This window comes from Vipera ursinii (genome assembly GCF_947247035.1).
Source record: "Vipera ursinii genome assembly, chromosome: 11".
NCBI classification, from domain to species: Eukaryota; Metazoa; Chordata; class Lepidosauria; order Squamata; family Viperidae; genus Vipera; species Vipera ursinii.
This window is the reverse complement of record NC_139524.1, coordinates 2,016,938-2,043,381: the sequence shown is the minus strand read 5'-3', so window position 1 is coordinate 2,043,381 and position 26,444 is coordinate 2,016,938. Positions and strand designations below refer to the sequence as shown.

The window sequence follows — 26,444 nt, the reverse complement described above, 5'->3', positions numbered from 1 at the left end:
TGCAAAATGGATGCAGAATTTAGGAATACTTGGAAAACACATGGTTAATCAGCAAAATCTCACAGCATTAAAGACAATTTCAAAAATAATTTGTATGGCCAAGTAAATCTCTCTATTTTAAGTTCCTTTCTGGCTGGTTCCCCTTAGAGTGAGCCAGGTGAGAAGTAGCAGAAAAAATGGGGGAAAGATAGAAAAAAACCCTATGCAATTCCATAAAATAAGTAATCTCAAAACAAAAGAAAGTGAAAACCCTCTGCGAGAGTGTAAACTACAAGCTTAAGTCTAATTTGAATTTTAGAACTAAAATTGAGCAGTAAAGAGACCTCATGCAAATAAGTCACCTACTGTTACTCTGGAGCTCCATATTCAATAGGGGAGCAAGCAGCAAGTCCTTTCAACTAAATTTTTACATTTCTGGAAATCCCACCACAGAACCTTTGGAAATGTTTATTTCTTAATGTTCCTAATAAATTGCTACATAGGTTAAGGAAAGCTACAATTTGCCTGCTAATACATTAAATTAAAGCAGATGTTTGCCAGATTGTTGGGGGCAATAAGCTGACTTTGTAATAATGCTGCTTGGGGCCCCCCGAAAGCCCTAATAAGCAGGCATATACACAGAATGAAGGCTATTGCTAAGCACATTGATTTGTGCTTTAGATTGTAAGCCGCCCTGAGTCTTCGGAGAAGGGCGGGATATAAATGGGATTAAAATTAAAATGTTTATAGTTATTAAAATTAAACACTCCTTGCATTTCAAAGAAGAGGTCACGGATTTTAGTGGATCTCAAAGCATGAATTGGCTTTCTTAGAAAAACAGTATGTTTACTCAGAGCAGGACTGAATCCTGTCAGAAGCATTCCCTTCCATTTACCCTAAGGCACATCCCAGCAGCATTCAGAGCTGAGGTCCTCTTAAGGTATTTCCACCAGTTCTCCAGAACCTGCAGTAATTCAGACTTCTGAGAAAGGGGATCTCATTCCCAGCAGCTGGCTGGGTGAGGAAAAACGGGGGGGGGGGGGGAGAACTGGGGAGTGGGGGAGGTTGTAGAATGAAATATAGATAAGCTTCCCCCTGCCCCCCCCCTAACTAGGAGGCTTATATAAGTGCAGCATCAACAATCCATTTCCGTCCTACAATTGTATTTCAGACCGTCACTGGTAAGTTTTCTTATAACTTCTATGTGTGCAATGTTGTTTTTTCTGATTTGAATCTAGATTTTTCATTCCAAAACATATTCAACTACAAAAACAGGACGCAAAGTGTTTTCAATCTTGGAGACAAGAGTTGAGATGGGGTAACCAAACTTGACTCAAGAGCATGTGTCTATTTATTTTTCTAATCTAACATCGCCTTTTAAGCTTCACAAAATTATTTGAGCATTCATTAATCCAGCCGACCTGGTTTTTGGTGTCACATAGACTTGAAGACTGTGTGCATGTCTGTGTACGTGTGTGTGCATGTGTGTGTGTGTGTGCGCGCGCGCGTGTGTGTATACGCACATGTATGAATAACATTTGTATAGTTACTTTGGTTTCTCAAATGCAAAAATTTGCACTTGGTGCATAAAGTTTCACAGAATCATAAAAGGTACATTAAAAAAATAGAAAAGAAAGAACATACAGTAGTAAAGAAATATATAAAGAAATGACTTTCCCCTAATTACAAGTGTAAACTATTTTAGTAACTTAACATCTTCTCTTAAAATACTACAAATGATGTCTTCTTCCCATTTCCACTTTTATCTTTAAACAAATATTTAAGGCCTCTTCATTTCAGTCCCGATGCCAGCAAAAGTTTATTAAGGGATTCCAGAGACAACATCTTTTTTAACCTTGATAAAATATTTATATATTATGCTGCCCATTTCGCAGTCACAAAATAAACCAACTTTATTGAAGTAGGGCCCACTTCAATACCTCATCCTAAGAAAGTAGAACTCGTGGAAGCAGTTTCTTCCAAAAGGAGCTTTTATTAGGAGAAGTTGATAGCAGGCATAATAGACAGGATCTGAGGGTTTCCCGCTCAGATCAATAGGTTACAAGTGTCCCAAGCAAACCCCACCCCATAATTCATCCAGTCAGTTCAAATGGGCCAATCCCCAGGTGTTAAGTCCATTGTGGGAAAGAGGAGATAACATCAGGCTGTCTCAGTGCTGCAGACATGTTTTGATGGCTTTTTGCACCCTCCCTTACGAACGCAGACATAAGCCAGTTGCCGGAGATACATTCCTTTCTTCTCCCCCCCCCCTGCTTACTAGCTGACAACAAGGGGAGAGATAGTTTACAGAAGAAATATGCAGAAAAGCAAAGTGTTACATTGTAGCGATAGAGGAAATCAAGTCAATAACCCGCAAACATTCTCCCCCTCCCCTCCAGGAGTTTGGCAGAACCCAGGAAGAGAAGAGAATAAGGTTTGGGTTAGTAACAAAGAAAGGGTCTGTTAGAATATGGGTTCTGACATCCTGCCTCCCTTAAAAAAAGAGAGATCTTGTGGAAAGATAGAGACAAATGCATATACGTTAGTCAGGCTTGTTCGAATATTCAATGTGGAACTTTTTTAGCAGTTTACACTGGGTCGGGTGCTATTGTACTGAGGCATTCTGGATAATGCATCTGCCGAAGTGGATCTCCTCAGGGAAGGCAGGCATTGTACAGGTCATAGTTTAACCCATCTTTGAAGTGGCTAAGTAGGATATCCTCTGGCCAGTTCAACTTACTAGCCAGGGTTCGGAACTCTTGAGTGTAGTCTGCCACCGGTCGTCTGCCTTGCTTCACAGTCTTTGTTTGTGGGCTTTCTGGTCAGCTAATGTGTCCTCGAACTACTATCTGAGGGAGAAGAACTGGTTGAAATTCAGTAGCTCTGGTGCGTCAGCGTCGTAAAGGTCCATGACCTAGTCCACTGCAATGCCATCCAGGGCGGCTTGCACAATGCGGATTTTGGCCTGGTCAGTGGGGATGTCTTGGCTGTACTCCTCCATGTAATTCAGTACCTGGGTTAGGAAGAATCACAGGCATCATGGCTCCCCCATGAATTTTACGTCTAACGGATGGAACTTTTAGATGAAGCGTTGCCTTTTCTTTCACTTGTGCCGTCTGCCTTCTTGGTCTGAGGCTTCCATGCGGCGAGGGGTGGCAACAGCAGCGGCGACTGCAGCAGGTTCAGTGGTTCTGCTGGATGGACCTGGGGCCTCAGCTTTGGACTCCCCTTCGGTGTCTTTCTTCCTGCAACCCATGCGGATGGTGCCTGCATAGGGGGTTCGGGTTTTTCCTCCTTCAGGGAATCCAGGGCTATTTTCATCATGCCGATCGCTGGTTCCAGCAACCAGCTCGAATACCCCGAACAATCTTTCTCATCCTCCCTGAGATGGAGGGACCTTTCCATCTCTTCCTTCCAATCTGGCTGGTGGCTACCTCATCTCACCTTTCTCACATTCTTCTCCCAGTCGTCCTTTTTCCCGACACCCATCGACCACCAAGGTTTGTGGCAATGCACTTCCACTACCTCTTCTTCCGATGAGCTGGAGAACTCAGAACTGGATAGCTTGCAGGGGTCCGGCCAGCAGGAGGGATCCCCCTTCGTGGTGGACTCTTTTCCTTCCCTGCTTTGTTGCGAAGTCCCCTAGTAAGAGCCTTCCTTCTGGGCTGACTATTACTGCAGATCCTCTCTAATGTCAGGGCCCACTTCAATAACTCATCCTAAGAAAGCAAAACTCGTGGAAGCAGTTTCTTCCAAAAGAAGCATTTATTATGAGAAGTTGATAGCAGGCATAATAGACAGGGTCTGAGGGTTAAAAGTGTCCCAAGGAAAGCCCACCCCATAGTTCATCTGGTCAGTTCAAATGGGCCAATCCCCAGCTGTTAAGTCCGTTGTGGGAAAGAGGAGATAACATCAGGCCGTCTCAGTGCTGCAGAGATGTTTTGATGGCTTTTCGCACCTTCCCTTGCAAACGCGGAGATAAACCAGTTGCCGGAGGTACATTCCTTTCTTCTCCCCCCACCCCCCCTTACTAGCTGACAACAAGGGGAGAGATAGTTCACAGAAGAAATATGCAGAAACAGCAAAGTGTTACATTGTAGCGATAGAGGAAGTCAAGGCAATCACCTGCAAGCATTTCCCCCCCTCCCCTCCAGGAGTATGGCAGGACCCAGGAAGAGAAGAGAATCAGGTTTGGGTTGGTAACAAAGGAAGGGTCCGTTAGGATATGGGTTCTGACACCAACTTTATATTACTTCGTTTTGATCATTACTCCCTTCAAATAATACCTTAGAGCTTGGTTTCTTTTCATTTTTTCTTTGTCCCTTTTCACAAAATTCTTCAGAGCTTTAACAAGCCTCTTTTGTAAATCCAATATAGGAAAATTATCCAGATTTGTTATTGACATATCCTTTTTAATTGTTAAGATATTAGCTAGTTTCTTTTGCATGTCCAGTGTGACACCTTTTTCATGTCATTCTTGTAGCCTATCATTTTTAAACCCACTTTCAAGTCTCTTCCACAACTTCTGTTAAGCACCATAGATTAAAATTAACGTCTGGGTCTATTGTTCAAAAATAAACTTTAATGAGTCCAATGTTAAAATATTTTGCTTCATTCTGTATTTCTAAACTGAGATTAACTGATCTTTAATTGTAAAGGAGGGGATTGGACTACACTCCCTTCCCATGTTATTCTATGATTTCACTCCCATTTTTTCTGAGGACTATATGACTTAAGCAGCACTGTTCAGTAGTTAAAGATATTACATCTAGATGTGGCAAGTATGGATTACCTGGAAACTGGAACCCTAATAAAGGGGCTGCACACTATCTGTTGGAAACAAACAATCCAACCGGGCCTCTGCAAACTATGGCAGACTAAAGCATGTGTAAGAAAACAAACTAAGCTTGGACTTGGTGCGGCATTTTGCCTGCAAATGTGCATCAAGGTCAACACTTGGCTTCTGTAACTTTCTGGATCCTTGCAGGATTAAACCAAGACAGTACTCTAATGTTTGGCCAATTTAAACGAGTGTCACGATAGCTTCTTTGATAACATCTGTTAGAAAAAGAGGAATGTACTTTAGATTGTTTTGGCTGGAAAAAGGAATTATTTTCTATACAGGTACTGAACAGGATTTCACAGAAGCAGGCAGCAATAGGACAGATCAACCTAGGAATTATTGGAATGATAACAGGATTGCTGCAAAATAATATATATATATTTTGCTATATGATTTAAACCGGACAACCTCCATTTGAATTCTAGGAGTAGAAGAAGTGCAAGCATGTGTTAAACAGGGATGCTGGAAGTTTCAATCAGTTATACTTCCACTAAAGTGAAAGAAACTCACCCAGCCCTTATATCTCAGGACGCCAAATCAGGAGGCCCAAATCTCTTCGTTGCTCCCTGGACAAAATACAAAGCCTTCTATTATGTTAACAGATGTACAGCCTTTTACAGTATTAGCACTCACACAGGCTGGCTCAAGGGGGCACCAGAGAACAATTTGATGCTGGAAATTATTATAGATAAAATCCTAATCCAGGATTAGCAGGGAATTAATCCCATGTCATCTTACAATACTAAAGGATGAAATGGTCCATTTTTTAATTAATAAGGCATTCTCTTGTTTTAATATTGAAAGGCATCAAAAGAAGAATCAGCTCGATATTTAAAATTTAAAAAAGTGTGTTCCCACTGAACGTTTCATCTCTAAAGCTAACAATTTATTCAAAATTATAGCCAGAAACATGTTTTCCTTGTGATCTTAAAAGACAGACAAAATTATTTTGCTGATCTTAAGAACACATTTAAAATAAAATCCTCAAATCATTAATAAATGCTACTGTATAGTTTCAGAGAAGAATTCCTGCGCATGAATTTATTTCCATCGACAAAAGAACATCTGTATCTTAAGAGCAACAGCAAGAGGACATCTATTTCTCAAGGGACGGACAGCCACTTCTGGTTCTCTTCAATAAGCCCTCAAAACGAGAGCAAGATGTAAGGGTGAAAACCCAAATGTCTTATTAAGGCCCTGGGAGAGAAAAGAAAAAAGCCAGAGACTCAGCAGGGCTGGCTGTAATCCAAACAGAAAGAATCACAACAGGAATCTGCATCAGCCCTTTAGAGTCTGAACATACATTTAAAAAAACGTGAGCATACTCCAAACACAAAAGAGACTTCAACAGATGCTTCTGAGCCAACCTAGTACATTAACAAGATTTAACAATTACCTTGAACAATTATATATGGCACCACTGCATTTTAACCTACCCCAAGGAATGTTAATTTTGAAAAACATTTAAGGAACATCATTTCAAGTGTGAATTTGTGCTGCAGAGCTGCGCTGTTTATCTGAAGTAGTGCTGGTAAATAATCTTGTTCAAGAAAGCCATTAAAGGCTGCGTTAGGACTTTGGAAAGTTCTCTTGGGCAGGAATTATTTGGAGTTCGCAATATTATATTATTACCTTACTCTGTGCTTCTGACCAGAATTCATTAGGGATTGAAAAGCTCAATTTATCTCCTCTTCCTAATTGAAAAGGAAATAGTCAGAGAGCCAAATATTACAGACATATAAATGAAATCAGTTAATGATTTGAGACATTGTTTGGAGTTTCCGTAGCTAGATAATGGATTGAAAGGAGGAACAGATTGCTTCAGGATTTGAAAAGCTCCACATCCATGTCATCCTCCTGAGATACCCAGAAAGGCACAGGATGACGGATAAGTTAGTTGGACCCCTTCATATCAGACATTTAAAAACATGGAACATAAATAACAACAACAATAAAAATGTCCCACCCTAATCTCACCTCTCCCAAAGTTTATACTATATACCTTATTTCTTCTGTTAGACTCCTGAAATGTTACTCGATAGCTACATTTGGTTCTGCAGCTAAGAGATTCTGCCCTTGGCTCCAATTTGGCACACTGGATCATCTATAAAACATTTAGCATCTTCTAGATTGCCAATTGTCTCATTTTGCAACCTTTTTAATGATCAAACATCTCTTTTTATGTTTATAGCTAAATACATATACTTAAAAGTTCTCTCAACTGTAAGTGACATTTCATTTTATTTTATGGCTATACCATCAATAATTTTATTTGATTTTAGGCTCTGGCCAGTAATATATTTTAGTCAGCTTCTGCATTCCTCACATTCTCTAGTTTGATTATTTGTGGTCTATTTTATTTCTTGCATTGTCTACCTAGTGTTTTTGTGATGTATATCATATGCCTACTCCCGTGGTGGCGAACCACAGGTGGCACGCAGAGCCCTGTCTGTGGGCACGCACACCATCGCCCCAGTCCTAGGCCTTCAGCTGAGTTTTATAAAATCTTTTTGCTTTAGGCCTCTGACACCATGTGCAAAAAAAAAAAAAAAGGTTCAATCAATCAATTTCAACTTCTCACGGGGGAAAAAAATTCTTGCAAAGTTAGAATTGATTTTTTGAACTGCCGTTACCAGCCACGCCCACCCAACGGGCCACACCCACCCGGCACCCAATGATACATAAATGGATTTTGGGTTGCAGTTTGGGCACTCAGTCTCTAAAAGGTTTGCCATCACTGGCCTACTCACTGACTACCATAATCGACAAATAAAGTATTCATCAGCCTTTCTCAGTTTTATGGTTCTGGACACACTGGACTACAATTCCTATAGTTTCCAGCAAATATTAGTCTAATGCGTTTAGGGAAAAGTAATAGAAATGTATCTTTTATTTCAGCATCTTTACATATTAGTTCAAAATTAAGAGAAAACACGTTAAGGAAAATGGTCTTAAAAATTAGAAGTCCATAAGCAGGCATTCCTTCCTTTTCGAACTCAAAAGATTTATGGAAACTGTAAGTTAGCCCAAATTTTGTGTGTGTAACAAAATGGTTAATAAAGCATTCTGATGAACTGGTAATTCCCATAGTTTACACCAAGTGCAAAATAAATTAGATTTCAAACATTCAAAGTCTTTCAAAATTTTGTCATTTTGATTGTTTGAGTTAGCAAAGCAAAAGTGCCACATTGTTAACATATGACTAAAAATGTCTGGAATATCAAACTAAATTTTAAAATTTGTAGGTTAAAACTTTTTTTCATTAGTGAGAACATTACTAAGAAGCATTCTACAATGATGGTCCAATAACTTATTTAATAAAATAATCTCTAGTCAAATTGTTTTCTACTGAAGAATAATTTGAAACTTACAATTACATATTCTGGCAATATTCGTTTGTATTTATACCATGTTTGCTCTACCTAAATTTCTTTGAATAACTGTGAAATATCACACCCACAGCCCAGTCCATCTTTAAAAGTCAAGAAATTATTCCATCCAAATTGGAGGTAACAGGTTTTCAATCTGTAAGTTGGGTAGTTGTCAAAGATATGAGATCCTTAAATGTATTACTTACATCCTCATACATATAATGATTGCGTTTATAAAAGTGACAATATTATTCCCTTACCTAGACTCGTTGGTTTTATCAGTTCATCCAACAAGTCATAAAATGGCAACTTCTGAAGCTTTATGTCCGGATGGACTGGGTGGAGTGCTGAGGTCAGATGGGGCAGGTCCAGTTCATGTTTAGGTCCCAGAAGAGAAACGGGAAGTAATGGTGAGGTTGCCGGGTGGCCATCAAAAGCAAGTTGTGGAATGGTAGAGGATGGCAAAGGGGATGACATGGACGTTGAGTGGACACTTGGGATGGACAAGTCTGCAGAGGATATTATTTTTTGCGGGAACCGCCTCCTGTAAAGTTCTTTGATTTTCATTTGGACCGCAGGGCTACAGCCAGCCTTGAGCAGATGAAGTGCTTTAGTAAGGAGTTCGTGTTTGCGGCCGTGCTTGTTTCTTCCTGCGTAACCCAAAAGCACCTGCAGCTCAGAGACTCGGAGGCTCATCACCATTTGCTTGAAGACAAACAAAAAGGCAAGACAACGGTTATTCAATCAGAGCTGTCCGTGAACATGAGAGAGTTAAGCACAGAGAGAGAATCAAGCAAAGCATAACTTTGCTTCACGGAACATACGTTCCTCCTCCTCCTCGTCACCATCATTACCATCTTATTATACTGCACTGGGGGAAAAATCCTTCCCAGTCGTGAGTTCGTAACTTGATTAAGGAGCATGTTTTCTCTTGATTTCACAATACATTCCGGAAATAGTACACGTTATTATGGGCAGCGTTTGACAGAGCGGGATCCTTTCAACATCAAGTGAGTGGCATGGCTGTAACTCTGCCAAAAACTGTCAACCACTGATTATAATACTGCATGTGAGGGGGAAAATATAGAATAAAATTAAGCAAAACCCTGATACTTCTCTTACACAAACAAGCAGTTGTGTTATTCAGTCTGGAACAAAAATATATGAAGTAAGAGTCTAACAATCTGGCAATACATCCCAAATCACATCATTTCCAAAGTACATACAGCAGAATAAGAAAACATTTAATATCCTCTTAGGATATCCTCTGTGAAAGTCAATAGAAGACCTACTGGAAAAGAGAAGAAACCAATTAAGACAATCATATTACCTGTATCTGACTGTCTTAATTGCTTTCTTGTCTTTTCCAGCAGGTCTTATAACTGGTTGCTTAGGAAGCGCCTGAAATTACAACAAACCTGAAAAAGAGACTTACGAGCCGAATTTGAAGTTCTGATGTCTACCCTGCCGCTCTTTACTCACATGACCACACTCTGGGTCCTCAGCAACTATGCTGAATGTATGGCTCTTTGCAGAGCCCTATAGTCATGTAACCACAATTTATGATGTTTCTGCTGGAAACCGGTGTTTACTTCCGGCTTCCACCAAACATTGCCCCAAAGTGAATGATGAGTTCGCTTAGCCCCCCCCCGTGGCATTTGTTTTACAACTGCCACAAAAAAGTTGTAAAATTGGGTGCAGTCATATGGTAACCCCGTCACAACTTAAGACCAAAATTCTGGGCTCAATTACAGTCATAAATTGAGGATTACCTGTTGTTAAATGATACTAGAAGGTAAAAAGATAGTCTTAGCAGTAAGATAGAAATGTGAAAGTGATTGGTATAACATTTAAGGCATCAGGCTTGAAACTGAGAAACTGTGAGTTTTAATCCTGCCTTAGGCAGGAAGCCAGCTGAGTGACCTTGGGCCAGTCCCTCTATCTCAGCCCTAGGAAGCACGCAATGGCAAGCCACTTCTGAAAAACCTTGCCAGGAAAACTACAGGGACCAGTGCAGAGGGCCAATTCACTTGAAAGTCACACACACAAAAAGGGGAAACCCAGGAAAGGAAAGGAAATTATCTACTGCAATTTTATTGTTTACCATATCATATGTCATTTGGCCACCTAATGAGAAGGAAGAACTCACTGGAGGAGAGCCTATTGCTGGGAAAGATTGAGGGCAAGAGAAGAAGGGGACGACAGAGAATGAGGTGGCTGGATGGAGTCACGGAAGCAGGAGGCGTGAGCCTAAATGGACTCCAGAAGATGGTAGAGGACAGGAAGGCCTGGAGGAACATTGTCCATGGGGTCGCGATGGGTCGGAAACGACTTCACAACTAACAACAACAAATGTCATTAAATAATTTACAATGTCACTTTAATTTTCTCTTAAGATGGCATGCTGCATCCTACCTATGCATCCCATCGGAAGCAGAGTCAGCCACAGCAGAGGTGAGTGCTGAGCGATGCTGGTGCGCTCTTGCCTGAAGAGTCACTGCCACGGCTCAGAAATCAAAAGAGTTAGGAGCATTTCATCTGCTTGGCCTCACAGATGCAGCCATTTTTCATAGGGCTAATTTATGAAAGTTTCTTTTTACTTTTTTCTTACTATTTTATTTCATGTTTTTAAGTTTTCAAAAAAAATAGTAACAGCTATTGAGGTAATGACACCTTGATTTACTTCAAAGTGTCATTACTTTAAAAAGTTTTTAAATTATTTTAGGCAGATTAGTAAAATATTACGAAATTTCCTCTGGGAAGGCATATCTCTAGATTTCCTTCCTCCAATTACAGTTAGCATGTTATGAAAGAGTTTAACTTTTCTGATTTTCAGCTTTATCACTAAGTGAAATCACTTCTGACTTCAACTTCTCTGCAGAATACAAATGGTAAAGGAAAAAAAAACCACCACGGACAGTAATTAGAAAATTATTATGCAACTCCCCGGATGTCACAATTGAGGTCTCCCGCAGATACTCTTAAGTTCTGCTGTAGTATCTGCACAGAAGGCTGCAAAGCATACATGAGTTCGTTTAAAACCATGCTAAGCACATTGATTTGTGCTTCTTAGATTGTAAGCCACCCTGAGTCTTCAGAGAAGGGCGGGATATAAATGGGATTAAAATAAAAATAAATAAATAAATAAATGAGTTCAGCCCTTGACAAACTGACACCTTGGGACAATCTCTGACTGAAAATAGCAGGTAAACTTTGGGGAAGGGGGAATCGCTGATAAGTGGGGTTATTATACTTAAACTCATCTGTTGACAATCATGGTTTTAAACGTTATTACTTAATGTTAAAATGGAGATATGGCAGTATATTCCATTAAAGTATCTGTTGTTTTCACAATTTGGCCTAGATGCTTTATGATCTTTAAAACTTGCATTGCAGACAATCTTCAACTTATGACCTGCCATTTAACGACCATTACAATGGCCTCCAAAAGGGTGCTTAATAGCCCATAAAGCAGGGGTGTCAAACTCACGTCACATGATGTGTCGTGACGTATTGCAACTTTTTCTCCATTGCCGGCAATGGGGTGGGCGCGGTTTCGGCATGATGCATGCAGGCCAGCAGTTTGACTCCCTTGCCATAAAGCATTCTGGCTGTCATAAAATGTCCTGCCCTCCCTGTCACATGTTCACAATCTGGATGCCTGGCAACCTGTTCCAACTTGCAACTTCTTGCTAAGCGCCCTGTTATTATGGGATTGCCATTTGCAATCTTCTCCAGCAGCTCCCCCCAAAAGTAAATCAGAAAGCCAGCAGGAAAGCTGCAAATGGCAAGCCTCTCGTCCTGGAAAGCTGGATGAAATAGCTGCCTGCTTTTTTGGGGGGGGGGAGGGGGGCTGAACTCCTTTGTTGGGGTGGAAAAACAGAGCTCAGATCCTGATTATTTGAGCTCTGTTTCTGCACCTGCCAAAGGAAGCCCCTCGTACACACAAAGGAGTGCTGACATCCTGCACCCGGCCCAAGGGACCCCCGTCTGCAAATGGAGGGCAGCCGAGAGCCTCCATCGGGCAGCTTCTCTATAAGCCCTTAGAGAAGGAGTCTAAACCCAAGAGGAGAGAGAGGTGTGGTAAGGTAAAAAGTGTTAGGAGCTGGGGTGGGGGGGAGGGGAGGGGAGGGGGAAGCCTGGCGCAGACCACCTCCTGAGTGGAGCCCCCCAGGTCTCCCTCTCCGCCCTGGTAGCCTGCGCTCTTTACCTGGGGCTCCGTGTGCCTTTTGACCCACAGGAGTGTTCAAGGACTGCAACTGGGAGTGCCAAGATTGGCAAAGCTGTCCCATGGGCATCATGTCGTATCTCACCTAACGACTGCTTCGCTCAGTGGCTGAGACTTTGGACTCAACTGTGATTTTAAATTGAGAACTACTTGTATTGTCAGTAGTGAAATGTTTGTGGATATAGTCCATACCACCGTTTTAAGAAACAAGTAAAATGCACTGCTTAAGCAAATCTTAGCTATTTAAAAGAACTGTAGAACACAATAATGGAAGAACCACGTATTAGCCATATGAAAGAGAGACATTTTCTTTCACTTTTACTGGACACCTCAGGAAATGCTTTTCAAAGAGCAGCCATAGTGGCCTAAGGGTGAAGACGCTCGCTTCCCACTCGAGAGTTCAATCCTAGGTAACGGCGGATATTTCTCTCATAGGGTGCAAAGAAAGAATATCTGCTGCAAACTCCAGGCAGCATCAGGGAGGGCATCCAGACAGTAAATGCTCAGCTCTATCTAGTTCCCCTCCCCGACTCTACCCTGAAATAAGGGGTTACAGGTCATAAAAAAGGAAGACAATGCTTTTAAAAGGTTGACTGTTTATATAAATAAGTTCTGTGGATCAGTTTAAACTGGCAGTGCATACATATAATAAAATGGAAGAGGGGACACCAATATGACTATTCATAATCTGGAGAAAATAAAACTCAAACTCTTCTACAACAAATTGTCAACAGAGAGCTGGAGCCAGACAAACCTAATGCCAGCTATGCAGTGTCCAATGCAGTCTGCTGAAAGAACTACCCACAATTCAAACACAATCCCAAAAGCACAAATTCCAATCCCTAGCAGTGAATTACTATGAATTACTTTAAAGATAATTATTGTTCAAAAATGCAACATTCACCTTAGGAAATGAAAAAGCCTCTATGGACTTTTTAAAGGCACTGAAGATAACGTACACTGCAAACTGAAAGGGGAAAAAAAACCTTAGTATTAACCACCCAAGACAAAAATTGCAAATTCTATCAAGTTTCTATCCTTAAATATCACCACTGGAAATTCTTAATATTTTTCACATAGATAAAATACAGAATAACAGATTCATATGATTTATAGCTTCTTCTATTTCCCTCATTATTTATAGTGAAAACAGTGTATGAATAATAAAATCATAAGGGCTGGCAGTGGCTATGAAGATCAATCTGGCCAAACCCCTGCCCAGGGCAGGAATCCTTAGATCACTCCAGACATGTTGCTTTCCTTGCAACCATCCAGATGCAGCCCCCATGGATCTAGAAGGCAGGTTAAAACCTTGCTGACTAGTTCTCTCATTCAAAAATTCCTCTTTATTTTGAGCTCTGATCTCTCTGTAAAGCTCCCCACCAGGGTTCTTAGCCTGCTCTATTCTCCATAGGATGTAGCTTCCAAGACTTCACCCTCTTTGCTGCTCTTCTCCGACTCCTTCTTGTTCATCAGCATCCTTCTTGTATTGTGCCAATCAAAACTGGATACCATATTCCACATGAAATCTGACCGGTGCAGCACAGAGCAAAACTATCCTTTTTTGTAAGCTCAACATTAAACCTCTGTTGATACAGCCCATGATTTGACAACTGCAACTGCTGGCTTAATCTTGGTATAGTAAAGGTAAAGGTAAAGGTTCCCCCGCACATGCGTGCTAGTCGTTTCCGACTCTAGGGGCCGGTGCTCATCTCCGTTTCATAGCCGAAGAGCCAGCGCTTGTCCGAGGACATCTCCGTGGTCATGTGGCCGGCATGACTAGACGCCAAAGGCGCACGGAACGCTGTTACCTTCCCACCGTAGTGGTCCCTATTTTTCTACTTGCATTTTTACATGCTTTCGAACTGCTAGGTGGGCAGAAGCTGGGACAAGTAACAGGCGCTCACTCTGCTACGCGGCACTCGGGATTCGACCCGCCAAACTGCCGACTTTCCGATCGACAAGTTCAGCGTCCTAACCCACTGAGCCACCGCGTCCCTTAATCTTGGTATAGGTTCCCCTAGATACCCAAGTCCTTCTTACAAGTACTCCTGCTGAGCGAGGCATCACTTACCTTGTACCCGTATGTCTAATTTTTCCTACCTAAGAACTGATGTACATTAGCCTGGAATTCAAGGCAGACATAATTCAGTTTTTCAAAAAGATATGCAAATGAACTTGGATAATAAATCCAGGATGGTTGTACAATATAAGAATACAAATGTTTTCCTGAAACCAAAGATGTCTTTTTCTCATGAGAATTCAGAAAAAGAAATGCCTGCTTTAAGTAGCCAGACATGTTTACAATTATATGCTCCAAAGTACTTTTTCGTCATTGAATTTGAAGCACTGAACAATTCTAGGCTCCAGCATTTTCAGTCCTATCTGAGATTTAACTCTAGGCATTTTTGCAATCATGTCCCGCCTATCATGATATCAGTGGTTATGAATAGGAATTTCCACCGTCAGCAGAGCTGTTATTTTTGAGGAGCCTCATTTTATTCAATGAGTCATAAAGAAATGTTTTGTATACTGAGGCAAACAAATTGGAGGGAAGCAAGAAAGGAGGCAGACTATTCAAACTGTCGATTATATTAACCCTTTCAGCTAGTTCCAATATTACTTGTTGCACGCAGTTGACACCTTCTAATGTAAACATTATCCAGTAAGCACGTCCTGTTTAGCTGCAATAGGCAATTCTGTGTGGGACTAATTGCCTTATTCAGCTGCAGAATCACCTCACTTCTTCTGCTGTCTTTGTCTGCTCCAGACAATTTTCACCCTCTTGGCAGATAAAGCCAAGTTATTCACCAGCATTTCTGATATCTGGAGATGGATGGCAAAGTATCTGATGACTTCCATCTGCTTCATTTTTTATTTTTATTTTTCTGCCTTCAACTCTGTGTTAACTCCTGGTGACTGCCTGGATTAATTCCTGCAGTTTTCTTGGCAAGTTTTCAGACATGCCACAGCCTCCTTCCTCAGGCTGAAAATGACTGGCCCAAGGCCACTCAGCTGCCTGTGTGCCTAAAGCAGAACTAGAACTCAGTCTCTCAATTTTTTGCCTGGTGCCCTTAACCACTAAGCCAAACTGGTTCAATCTGCTTCATTTAGGCCTCTCATTTATTTATTTAAAATGTACATAATGCTTACTTCCTTAATAGCTAAGGGCTATACAAAGCTAATTCTAATGCCACTCTAAGAAGAAAAACCTATCCTTTTTAGAGATGTGGAAACTCAGGAAAAAAATAAAACCAATGTTTCAAGTATTTTGGAATTATTTTCCAAGCCAATGCTGGAAGGGGCAGTCATGCTGATTAGGAAGCTTAAAGAATTACCACAGCAATTCTACAGTATCATTACTCAAAGTAATAGGTATCTACTCATAACATTAAACTTTTCCAAGCAAAGTCTTGAACTACATCTTGGACTACACCTACTCTTTCTACAACTATTTCTGGCAGCCACCTGTCTTGATCTATATACCCTAGTTTTAGTCCAGGGGAATAAATTCTTTAGTTTTTGGGAATCACTTCCTAGTTCTTTGTTTCGTACTTCCAAATGCATCTCAAATGTGGCTCTTAGGGTTGATTATAAGGAAAACAAAAGCTTGGCTACTAATTTTTAATTATTGACTTAAACTCATCAATCACCCAACTGGGTTGCTACACTGTTTTAAGTGATACTTGTCAGTCTGCTTGGAAAACCTCCCTTAAGCAAAAGCTACTCTCATGAGGCATTTCCCAGACCACATCAAAATTGGACTCAGGAAAATTGTTGATTGCTCAACAATTACTTGAAAATGGGTTGCAATCTAATTTGAGCAGTGTCCATCCAGCTTTTGCATAAACAATTAATTAGAGAGGCATAGCTCCCTACCTTTATTCACTGACTCATTCAAATTACCAACTGACCTTTAGTAATGCTCACTGTGATGCCCTCCTGTCCGCATTTTGCAGTGCAGAGATTGTATCTCCCTATGGCTCATAATCCCTGCCTGTGCAACAAAGAAAAAGTAGAACCAATCCCATTGCTTCTGTTACTGTGCAGCAGTGCTTTTCAACCTGTGCTCCGCATACCACTAGGGGTACTTTGGCACCTGGCAGGTGCTACGCGTGCAACAGGCTGAAAAGCACTGTAAAAAAAGAGTGTAAAAGTGTAGCAGGGAGATGAGCTGAAGCGGTAGCAGCACCGCACAGGCCTGTGGGAGAGTCAGCTGGCACTGTGGTGTTCCCAGGGCCCCGCTGAGCACCCAAGATCGGTGCAGGGCTCCAGCCGATCGGTGCTTCCGTCAGCAAAGCACAGCCTGGGGGAGAGGAATCAGCTGGAGCTGCACCGAAAAGTGGGGGGGGGGAGAGGAGAGGATATAAAAGGAGGTTTTGGAGGTAAAGGGAAAGGAAAAAAAGACAACAGGGAACGAGAAGGGGACCGAGAAGAGGAGAGGCTTCTTTGAGACAAGCAGAGGGACAGGAGGGGATAGAACAGTGCAGAGATTAGTGAAACAGGCACAAGTTTCCCATTAAAAGCGTGGTAAGTGTATGTATAGATAGTCCTCAACTTACGACCACAACTGAGCCCCAAATGTATGTTGCTAAGTGAGAAATTTGTTAAGTGAGTTTTGCCCCACTTCACAACTTTTCTTGCCCCATTTGTTAAGGGAATCCCTGTATTTGGTAAATTAGTAACACGATTGTCAAGTGAACCTGGCTTCCCCACTGAAGAGTCCAGTTGCTACCTGAGCCATATTCCATGGTCAACTGTGCCAATGGCATTCTTTTAAAAATATTTTTACATGAAAGTTTTTATGGTCACTCTGGGATTCCACACATAAGCGTGAAAAAGCTGCTAAAGGAGAGATGGGCATCTCAATCCATTTGAACTGAAGGCAGAAGCTAAGCTAAGCTTCTGCTAGAAAAATCAGCCTCTTCTTTGCTTGTCTTTAGCTCTCTTTATTTCCTGCAGCAGCCTCAAAAGTCATTTATTTTGCAGACTAGGTTACTATATAAGCAGCCTAATCTTTGAGATGGTGGAAAGTCCACTACAGCTTTTAAGAGAGCATTTGAGATTTTGCCTACAAATTCTGCGAGACTGCTGAGATGGCAGGTAGTGGAGGCCAGGGCTTCCCTGTGTTTGCTCCCTGGAAGTTCTTCCGCGACTCCATCATTTTGGGAAAACGCATGTTTATTTGTTCTGGCCTCCAGTTTGTGATTGATTACAGTGCTGTGCTTTTGGGTAGAATTTTTCCTGTAGGTGTTTTGCTTCAACTAACTTCATGATTAATCACATGCCGAACTATATAATAGTATTTTCTGTGTTTAAATTGTTATCCTCTTCTGGGAAACAATTGGGCTAATTCAGTCTGAGTAGAAGGATGCTGGAAATAAGGCAGTGAATAACAGCTGTAGCCAAGATCAGCAGATATCAGCTCAAATTGCACTTAGGCAGAATCTCCAATTTCAGTCAAATCAGAAATGTTTCTACCAAACTATGAATGGAAAAGATTGCAACAAACCAGCCAACACCTGACAAAAAAAGAAAGAAAAAGTGCAGTTCTGGGCATAGCTATATAGGGTCCCACGTAAGGGATTGGATTAAAAGATCTCCAAGTCCCTTCCAACTCTGTTATTCTGTTATATCGAGAAAAACCATCTGAAATAGAATCACTGCTCAACATGACCATGTATACAGCCAAGATATTGCAATGGAATTTGGGCTGGACAAATTCTACCCTCACCATCAATAGGCGAAAAATAGTGAAAACTGAAGGAATCAAGCTATCCTATGGAAATAACATCAAGAGTCTGGATGAAGACAATCACTACAAATAGCTGGGCATCTTTCAAGCTGACAACATCTGGCACCCGGAAGTCGAAAAAGGGTAGAAGTGAATATATCATTAGTAAATGATCTTGGAATAAAAAAGATCTTACATTCCAGTGGAAGAAATACCATCAAGGCAATTAACATCTGGACAATTCTAGTTATTAGGTACATAGCTGGAATAGTGGACTGGACTCAAGCAAAACTAAAAAGGATGGATAGGAAGAAAGGAAAATTTAATTTAATTTAATTTAATATTTGCATTTGTATACCGCCCTTTCCCTGAGGACTCAGGGCGGTTTACAGGGAATTAAAATCGAAACATACAAAAGTTAAAACCAATTAAAAAAGCATTAAATTCACCCTGTAGATTAAAACCCCAGTTAAAATTTTCTCCTCAGCCTGGGCCCGAGAGCTCAAAGAGCCAGGTCTTCAGGCCCCGGCGGAATGATCGGAGGTCGGGAGCAGTCCTCAGCTCTACCGGCAGCTGGTTCCAGAGGGCAGGCGCTCCCACCGAGAAGGCCCTATCCCTGGGTGTCACCCGCCGGCAATCTCTCACCGGCGGAACCCTGAGCAGACCCTCCCTGTGGGAGCGCACTGGGCGAAGGGCGTTTGATGCCGGCAGCAGGTGTTCCCTCAAATAACCCGGACCCAGGCCATGTAGGGCTTTATAGGTGATAACCAGCACCTTGAATTTCACCCGGAGGGCAACCGGAAGCCAATGCAGCTCGCGGAGTAGAGGTGTTACATGGGAGTATCGGGAAACCCCCATTACAACTCGCGCGGCCGCATTCTGCACCAGTTGAAGCCTCCGAGTGGTCTTCAAGGGCAGCCCCATGTAGAGAGCGTTGCAGTAGTCCAAACGGGAGGTCACAAGCGCATGAGTGACTGTGCGTAGGGCGTCTCGGTCCAGATAGGGACGCAACTGGCGCACCAGGCGAACCTGTGCAAAAGCCCCCCTGGTCACGGCTCCTATGTGATCTTCAAAATTGAGCCGTGAATCCAGGAGGACGCCCAAGTTGCGAGCCCTATCAACGGGGGGTAACACCTCACCCCCCATCGTTAGAGGTGGGATAACTTGGTTAACCCGAGACGCCGATATGCACAGCCACTCAGTCTTGGCGGGATTGAGACGAAGCCTGTTTCTCCCCATCCAGACCTGAACCGCCTCCAGGCACCGGGACATCACGGAGAGGGCATCACTGGGTTGGTTCGGGGTGGAAAGAAAAAGTTGGGTATCATCAGCGTACTGGTGATACCCCACCCCAAAACCACGAATGATCTCGCCCAGCGGCTTCATGTAGATGTTGAACAGGAGGGGCGAGAGAACCGACCCCTGAGGGACTCCACAAATGAGAGACCTCGGGGCGGATCTCTGCCCTCCCGTCAACACCGACTGCGAGCGGCCCTGGAGGTAGGAGGAGAACCACCGTAAAACGGTGCCAATGACAATTATGCCCTTCATCCACACAGCGATGCTGACAGACTCTATTTACCAAGAAAAATAGGTGGGTTTGGAATGTTGCAAGTATACCAGTTGGAAGAAAAAAAAGTCCTCTGGAAGAATATCTGAAGGACACTTAAGAAAATACACTGAAGCTAGAATGCCAGGAAGGCTTACTGAGTCTTGGAGAAACCAAACTGGCATAGAGTATAAGAAAGACCAAATGAAGAATAAAAAGTAGACTGGCAATGCAAAGTATTTATATGTCTAGTACATTAAAAAAAGAATAGCAGGCAAAGCAGATAATAACAAGACTTGGCAAAGGCTAAGAGCAGGAAAATTGAAGAAATAGACAGAAGCGCTAATCCTGGTTGCACAAGACCAAGCCTTAAGAACAAAGGTATACAGACTTCCAGTTTGCATCGTAGTGACGCAGCTGAGGGATTGCGGGACTCCGCACCCCACAGCTGGTTTCGCCCTGCCAGGAGACCCTAAATGGGTATAAAGTCGCCCCAGAGAGGCAATGAAGGAGGGGACCCCCATCAATCTGGGGAAAGCCCTTCAAACCGGCAGGAGAAAGGCTAGCTGCACTTCCGCAACTAGCCCAAGCTACAGACAATTGAAGCAAAAAAGCACCAACTAGAACTGATAGTGAACAATGTTTTTGGAACTGGGAGAGAATATCAATCTTTTCTCTTCTATTTTACAACTGGATTGCCTGGAAAAGGCCCCCAAGAAGCAAAAAATCTCCAAAAGTGAGAAGGGGATTACAGCCCCACCCTTCCATAGATGGAAGTGGCATTTTAATTTTTATGGGGACAGAAATATATTGAAGTAGAACTAATATAAAGCTATAGTTTGCACAAACAAAACTGAGGAAATTGTTAAGATTTTCTCTTTGAAAGAGTATTGGGATAAAACTACAAGAAAATATTTTTTTGTTTTAAAAATCGGAAAATGAATATCTTATGATATGTAGTGGTAGATCAGAGTATAGCATTACAACTGTCTTGACTGAGAAACTGGCAAGATCCTCAGAAACAGATAACAACTTGTTCCTTTGAACCCGTCACTCTTAGTTTAATAGAGAATAGCTGGGAACAGAGGAAAATACATTGGGCTATCTACCACAGAGTGAGAACTACAATTATTGGATTATTAACATCTATTGAGCTTTGATTTTTAAGCTTAAGAACTATTTGCAGAGAAAGAAAAACCTTGACTTTTGGCTACTTTTGTAGTGGGGAGGCTCTTGGACTGCTTTTAGGTGGTTGAACATTTTGAACTGCAAACTTTGGCTGACTGATAATTGTTGTACCCCCGAGTAGAAGAATTGTTATAAAACATTGCTTTTAGTGGTGGATTAACAACTGGGAACACATTGGATTATAAAGGCTATACATAAAGACTATAAGAACTATATAAGACTTTGCTGTATGGACCATAAGACTAGTTGTATTAGTTAAGGCTAATCCTCAGGGATTATGGTATTTTTGATAGAATATCTGGAGGAGGGAGATAAAATGGATACTGCATATCTAACCAAAAGTGGTAGAAAACCACATCCAATATTCTCATCTGAAGCCCCCAGCCCAGTATATCAGGGATCTACAGGAGTGACAAGACAAGGCAAACACCTTCCAGGAGGAAATGCATGCTATGCTGCAATCAATTCAAAAGACAATTCTTTCACATAAAGAAGACACAAGAACAAAACATGATGAGAATAAAAACAATCTAAACAACATAAATGAGCAAATCCTTAATCTAAGCTTACAATTAAAAAACTCTCAGTAAATGAGGACAAAGAATGAACAAACAAGTCAGAAAACAGAACATAAACCAGAGGAAAATGACCAAAAGTTGGAGGCTATAAATGAAGAGAATTACAGTCTGGCATAGGCAAAGAAAAATCTACAAGATTTTGTTATAATACCGGAAATAGAAAATGCACCTTATCTTTCAGGACTTCAAAATACACCCGAGGACAGGAAAGAAGATCTGATAAAATGGATTATAAAATTGTTAGGAGAATCACTAGAATTTGGAAGACAAAAAAATGAAAAGAGAAGCTGGGGGAGAAGGAAAGTGGGAGTGGTTTAATGAATACAAATGGGCGAAATTCCCCCTCAAAAATACTCCATCTAAATTGTTTCCCCCATTCCAAACAACATACATAAAAATACAGAAAGAATTCCTTGGTGATTTGAATACAGAGACTTGGAAAGTGGCTTGGCAAAGTAAGGCGGCTAGAGAACAGATGATTTGACCTATCAGATGGGGTATTACATGACCAAACATTTGTTTGAATACGGTTAAAAGAATAGATAACTTTTGGATATAAATAGATTTTATACTAAGAGGGATATGATTTATAATTAGAATAGCACTTTTTATGATATGGGAAATGTAAAAATATTGGGATGGCTTATGTCAGTAAACTCTCTGGACACTTAAATGCAACTAATTTTGAGAAAATCATAACTGACAAGAATATTTTGAATACTGATGGGAAACTAAATTTAAATAAGAGCTTGAAAAACAGGATCTACATTGATTCAATAAGAAGACCTTAACTGCAAATACAACTGAAATATAAGCCGGTTAGAAAAGATGTTATATACTGTTATTATTATTTGTATAAACACTGGGGGGAGGAGCTAACTTGGATAGACGACAGACACTGAATTTCTGCCTCTGGACCATCGCAGAGAATTGATTAAGAAATATAACACCCAATTAAGGACTATGAAAATTTAAGAGATTATGAAAAGTGAGTTACTTCCCTTGCTTTCCTCCTTAAGCTTGGATTGTATTTAATTCAGTTTTGGACTTTTTCCCAGAGAAGCTTTGAATTTGGATGTTTGACTAAGAGACTTGAGAGGCTTTTGAAGGGTGATGGGGAGAGGAGGAGCCCTATCATTGAAGGCTGATAGGAGAAAGAATTTGGAGAGAGTTTAAAGGAGTACAGCTGAAAAGATAACAGCTGATTTATAAGTGTACAGTGTGAAAGCCCGTTACTCCCTCCTTTCACTCCCTCCTTTCAGTCGAAGTGTTTTGATCTGGAGAAAGTGAAAATATTAAACACTTTTAAGACAGAGCCTTGATAAGGCATGTGTAATAAAAATAGTTGCTGCCTTTGGATTTTTTTATTTCCATCATGTTGCTTTCATGGAGATAAGTTGATAAGGACAAGATAAGGGAGGAAATGAAGTGTATGGACTGTAGACTGTGTAAAAATTCTTAGAAGGTTAAGAGCTCTTTTTGGTGGTTGGATGTCAAAACGCAGCCAAAGTGCAGAAAGTGTTTGGCAAAGACCCAAAGCAGGCTTAGACCTTTAGATTCACGTCTGATTTGAGTGGATGTGAGGAAAAAAATCACCTGAGAAGTCACTGACTCAACCAGATAAATTTGGTATTCTCTTACAAGAGTTAACAGAAATGAAGATAAATGTAAAAGAAATGAAGACAAATATAAAGGAGGATTTGAAGCAAATAAAAGATAAAATCGATAATATGGATGTAAGAATAACAGATCTGGCGAAACAAAATCAGGATATGACACGAAATATTACAGAAGTGAAGACTCAGATGGGAGAACATGATAAGGTGTTAAAAAGTCAGACAACTATGATGCATCAGGTGAAAAAGAATTTGATTGAGATATGTGATCGCCAGTGCCAATCAAATTTACGTATATGTGGATATCCGGAGAAAAGTGAAAAAAATGAAGCAAAATTTATTCAAGCAGTACTGGATTGGGCTACCTCGATCCTCCCAGATATCCCCTTTACAAGATATGATATTGATGCAATACATAAAAGTCGGCCCAAAAAGGTTGGGAAGAAAATTGCCAAGAGATATTGTGGTGCGACTCTGGTCATACGCAAAAAAAGAGCAATTGATGTGCAAATTGCAAAACATCATCTATAATGTTTGGGGGGCATCAGATACAGGTTTTTCCAGATTTATGTAATGAGACTTTACAATGGAGGAGAGAGATACATCAAGTTTGTCAAATATTGAAGAAAAATAACATTAACTACAGCTGGGGATATCCGGGTTTTTTAGATTTTCTTACGGTGGAAGATTTTACAGAGTTGAAACAAAGGAGGCAGCGATGGAGAAATTAAGGGAGTATGAAATCATCAATAAAGAAGATCTACAGGAGAAAGGGAAGCTGGATGAAGCAACAAGAGTTACAAGTTTGTTGTAGAGATAGAATATAAGTATTTGTAATTTTATAATATATGTTTGGGTGTAGAAATTAAGGGAGGTGGAGTGGGCAACCAAAGTCCATGCACGGATGGCTCCTCTTCCCCCCCTGGAGGCCCGAAGTGGTAGAGAGGTGGAAGATCTCCTGAAGAAGGGAAGGGGGACAATATATATGTATATGGGTGGGTAAGAGGTTATTTATATTTTGGGACAATATGCTTACTTTGTAGTTTTAGTTTTGTAAGATTTATGTTAGAGCACATATGAAGACCAAAGGGAATATGTAATATAAGGAATAGATGGGGAAATCGTTGAAGGTAGCTACATGGAATGTATATGGCTTGGGGGGGAAATATAAATGAGCAAGAATTGAAAAATCAATTAACAAAGAGAAAATAAGATATTGCATCTTTACAAGAAACACATCAAAAGAAAGAAGGGGTGAATGAACTTAGGTTGTATTGGGCTGATATATATGAAAAGACATTTGGTACATCAAAAGTAAGAGGGGTAGCAGTCATGGTAGCTAAAAAATGTGAATTTAAAATAAAAGCCATAAAAGGGATGATATGGGAAGAGTTTTTATAATTCAAGGCTTGATTTATGGACAAGAGGTCACTTTAGCAAATTTGTGTGCACCTAATACAAAACAAAGAGAGTTTTATAATAGGGTATATAAAGAAATAGAAGAAAAAAGGTTATGTGATAATGGCAGGTGATTATAATATGGTTATGGATACAGGAATTGATAAATCTAATCCATCAAAAACAGAAATAAAGTATAATAATACAGATTTAAGAAAATTTATTAATAGAAATAGATTAAAAGATCTTTGGAGAGAATTACATAGCAATCAAAAGAGTAATACATATTTTTCTAGTAGACATAAAAAATTTACAGGAATAGATTATATATTTGTAACATCGGAAATATTATCTAAAATAATGAAAGCATAGATAAAAATAATCAAAATATCAGATCATGTAATGGTAACTATGGAAATAGATTGTGATTATAAACAGGCAAGTAGATGGAGAATGGATTCAAAGATTTTTAAAAATAAAGAGATTTTAGAGAAAATGGAAAGAGAATTAAAAGATATATGAATATATATCTTTTATGAAGGAGGTAGTAATATAGGTGTAATATGGGATGCAATGAAAGCAGTGGTAAGAGGTTCAGGGACAAAATATTCTTATAATATAAAAAACAAAAAGAGAAACACATAAAAAGGTTGGAGGAGGAAATTAAAGAACTAGAGAGTAAATATATAAAGTAGAGTGAATAGGATTATGTTAGAATTATCAGCTAAAAGAAGAGTCGCAAAATATTGAGTTAGAACAGGTTGAAAGAAATCTAATTTATTTAAATAGGGAATTTTATGAAAATACCGGTAGTAATAAAAATTCTAGAATGTTGGTTACAGCCACAAAAGTTAAAAAGGCAAAAAGTCTGATTGGAGTAATAAAGAATGAAAAGGGAGAAAGATGTAACACGATCAGAGAAAAATTGTTGATATTTCAGAAGTTTTTTGAAAAGTTATATAAGGGAAAGGAAATAAATTGAAAATAGGTAAAGCACCAGGGTTATTAGATGGACTAGGTGCAGGATATTATAAAAATTTTAAAGGATTATTGGTGCCGAAGATGAGGTTAATGTTTAATAAAATAATGGAAGGGGAAATTATTCCAAGTTCCTGGAAGCAATCTATGATAGTATTGATAGTGAAACCTAATAAAGATCTTACAAACCCTGGATCATATAGACCAATATCCCTTATTAATCAGGATGCTAAGATTTTTACAGCAATACTGACAAATAGATTGAATACATTTATAGAGAATTATATTAAAAATGATCAGTGTGGATTTATAAGAGGCCAACAAATGTCAGATGTAGTAAGAAGGGTATTAAATTTAGGCTATTACATATAGAATCAAAAATTAAAGGCTCTTTTATTAGCATTAGACATTTTTAAGGCCTTTGATTGTGTGGAATGGCCTACATTGAAGATATTAATAGAGAAGTTAGGCTTTGGGGAAAAAATTAAAAAGGTGATAAATCAACTATACTCAGAGACTAAGGCAAGAATAGTCATAAATGATGGTGTTACAGCAGACATGTCAAACACAAGGCCCGGGGGCCGGATCCGACCCGTAAAGTGGTTTCATGTGGCCCACGAAGCCATCCTGGAAACAGTGAGGGAACGGCCCCCACTGCCTTGGCCCTGGCCCAGAGACCCTCCTTCTGCCAGAGACCCTCAGATCTGTCCCACTCCTGCCCAGGCCCCCATAGGCACCCTTGATGCAAACGAGGTAGAGCTGGCCACGCCCACCCAGTAGGCCATACACACTCTAGCCACGCCCACCCAGTAGGCCATGCCCACCCGGCCCCTGGAGGGCAACCGCAATGCTGATGCGGCCCTCAATGAAATTGAGTTTGACACCTCTGTGTTACAAAGACAATAACCTTAAGCCGGGGAATGAGACAGGGTTGCCCCTTATCCCCAGATCTATTTGCATTATTGATAGAGGTTTTGGCAAA

At 40.5% G+C, this 26,444-nt stretch overlaps 1 protein-coding gene across 5 annotated transcripts in view; it reads right to left on the bottom strand.

Annotated features, from left to right (window-relative positions):
• PIAS1 (protein inhibitor of activated STAT 1) overlaps positions 1-26,444 on the bottom strand; it is a gene marked incomplete at its 5' end in the record, with an annotated part of 88,469 nt that overhangs the window by 36,273 nt on the left and 25,752 nt on the right. For 4 of the 5 annotated variants that reach the window (XM_083371528.1, XM_083371530.1, XM_083371529.1 and 1 more), the window contains one exon: positions 8,454-8,898. In XM_083371528.1, coding sequence (XP_083227654.1) covers positions 8,454-8,898 — 445 coding nt within the window. Of the gene's footprint in view, positions 1-8,453; positions 8,899-10,608; positions 10,737-26,444 lie in introns of those variants that run through there. The other variant, XM_083371531.1, reaches the window with a different exon arrangement.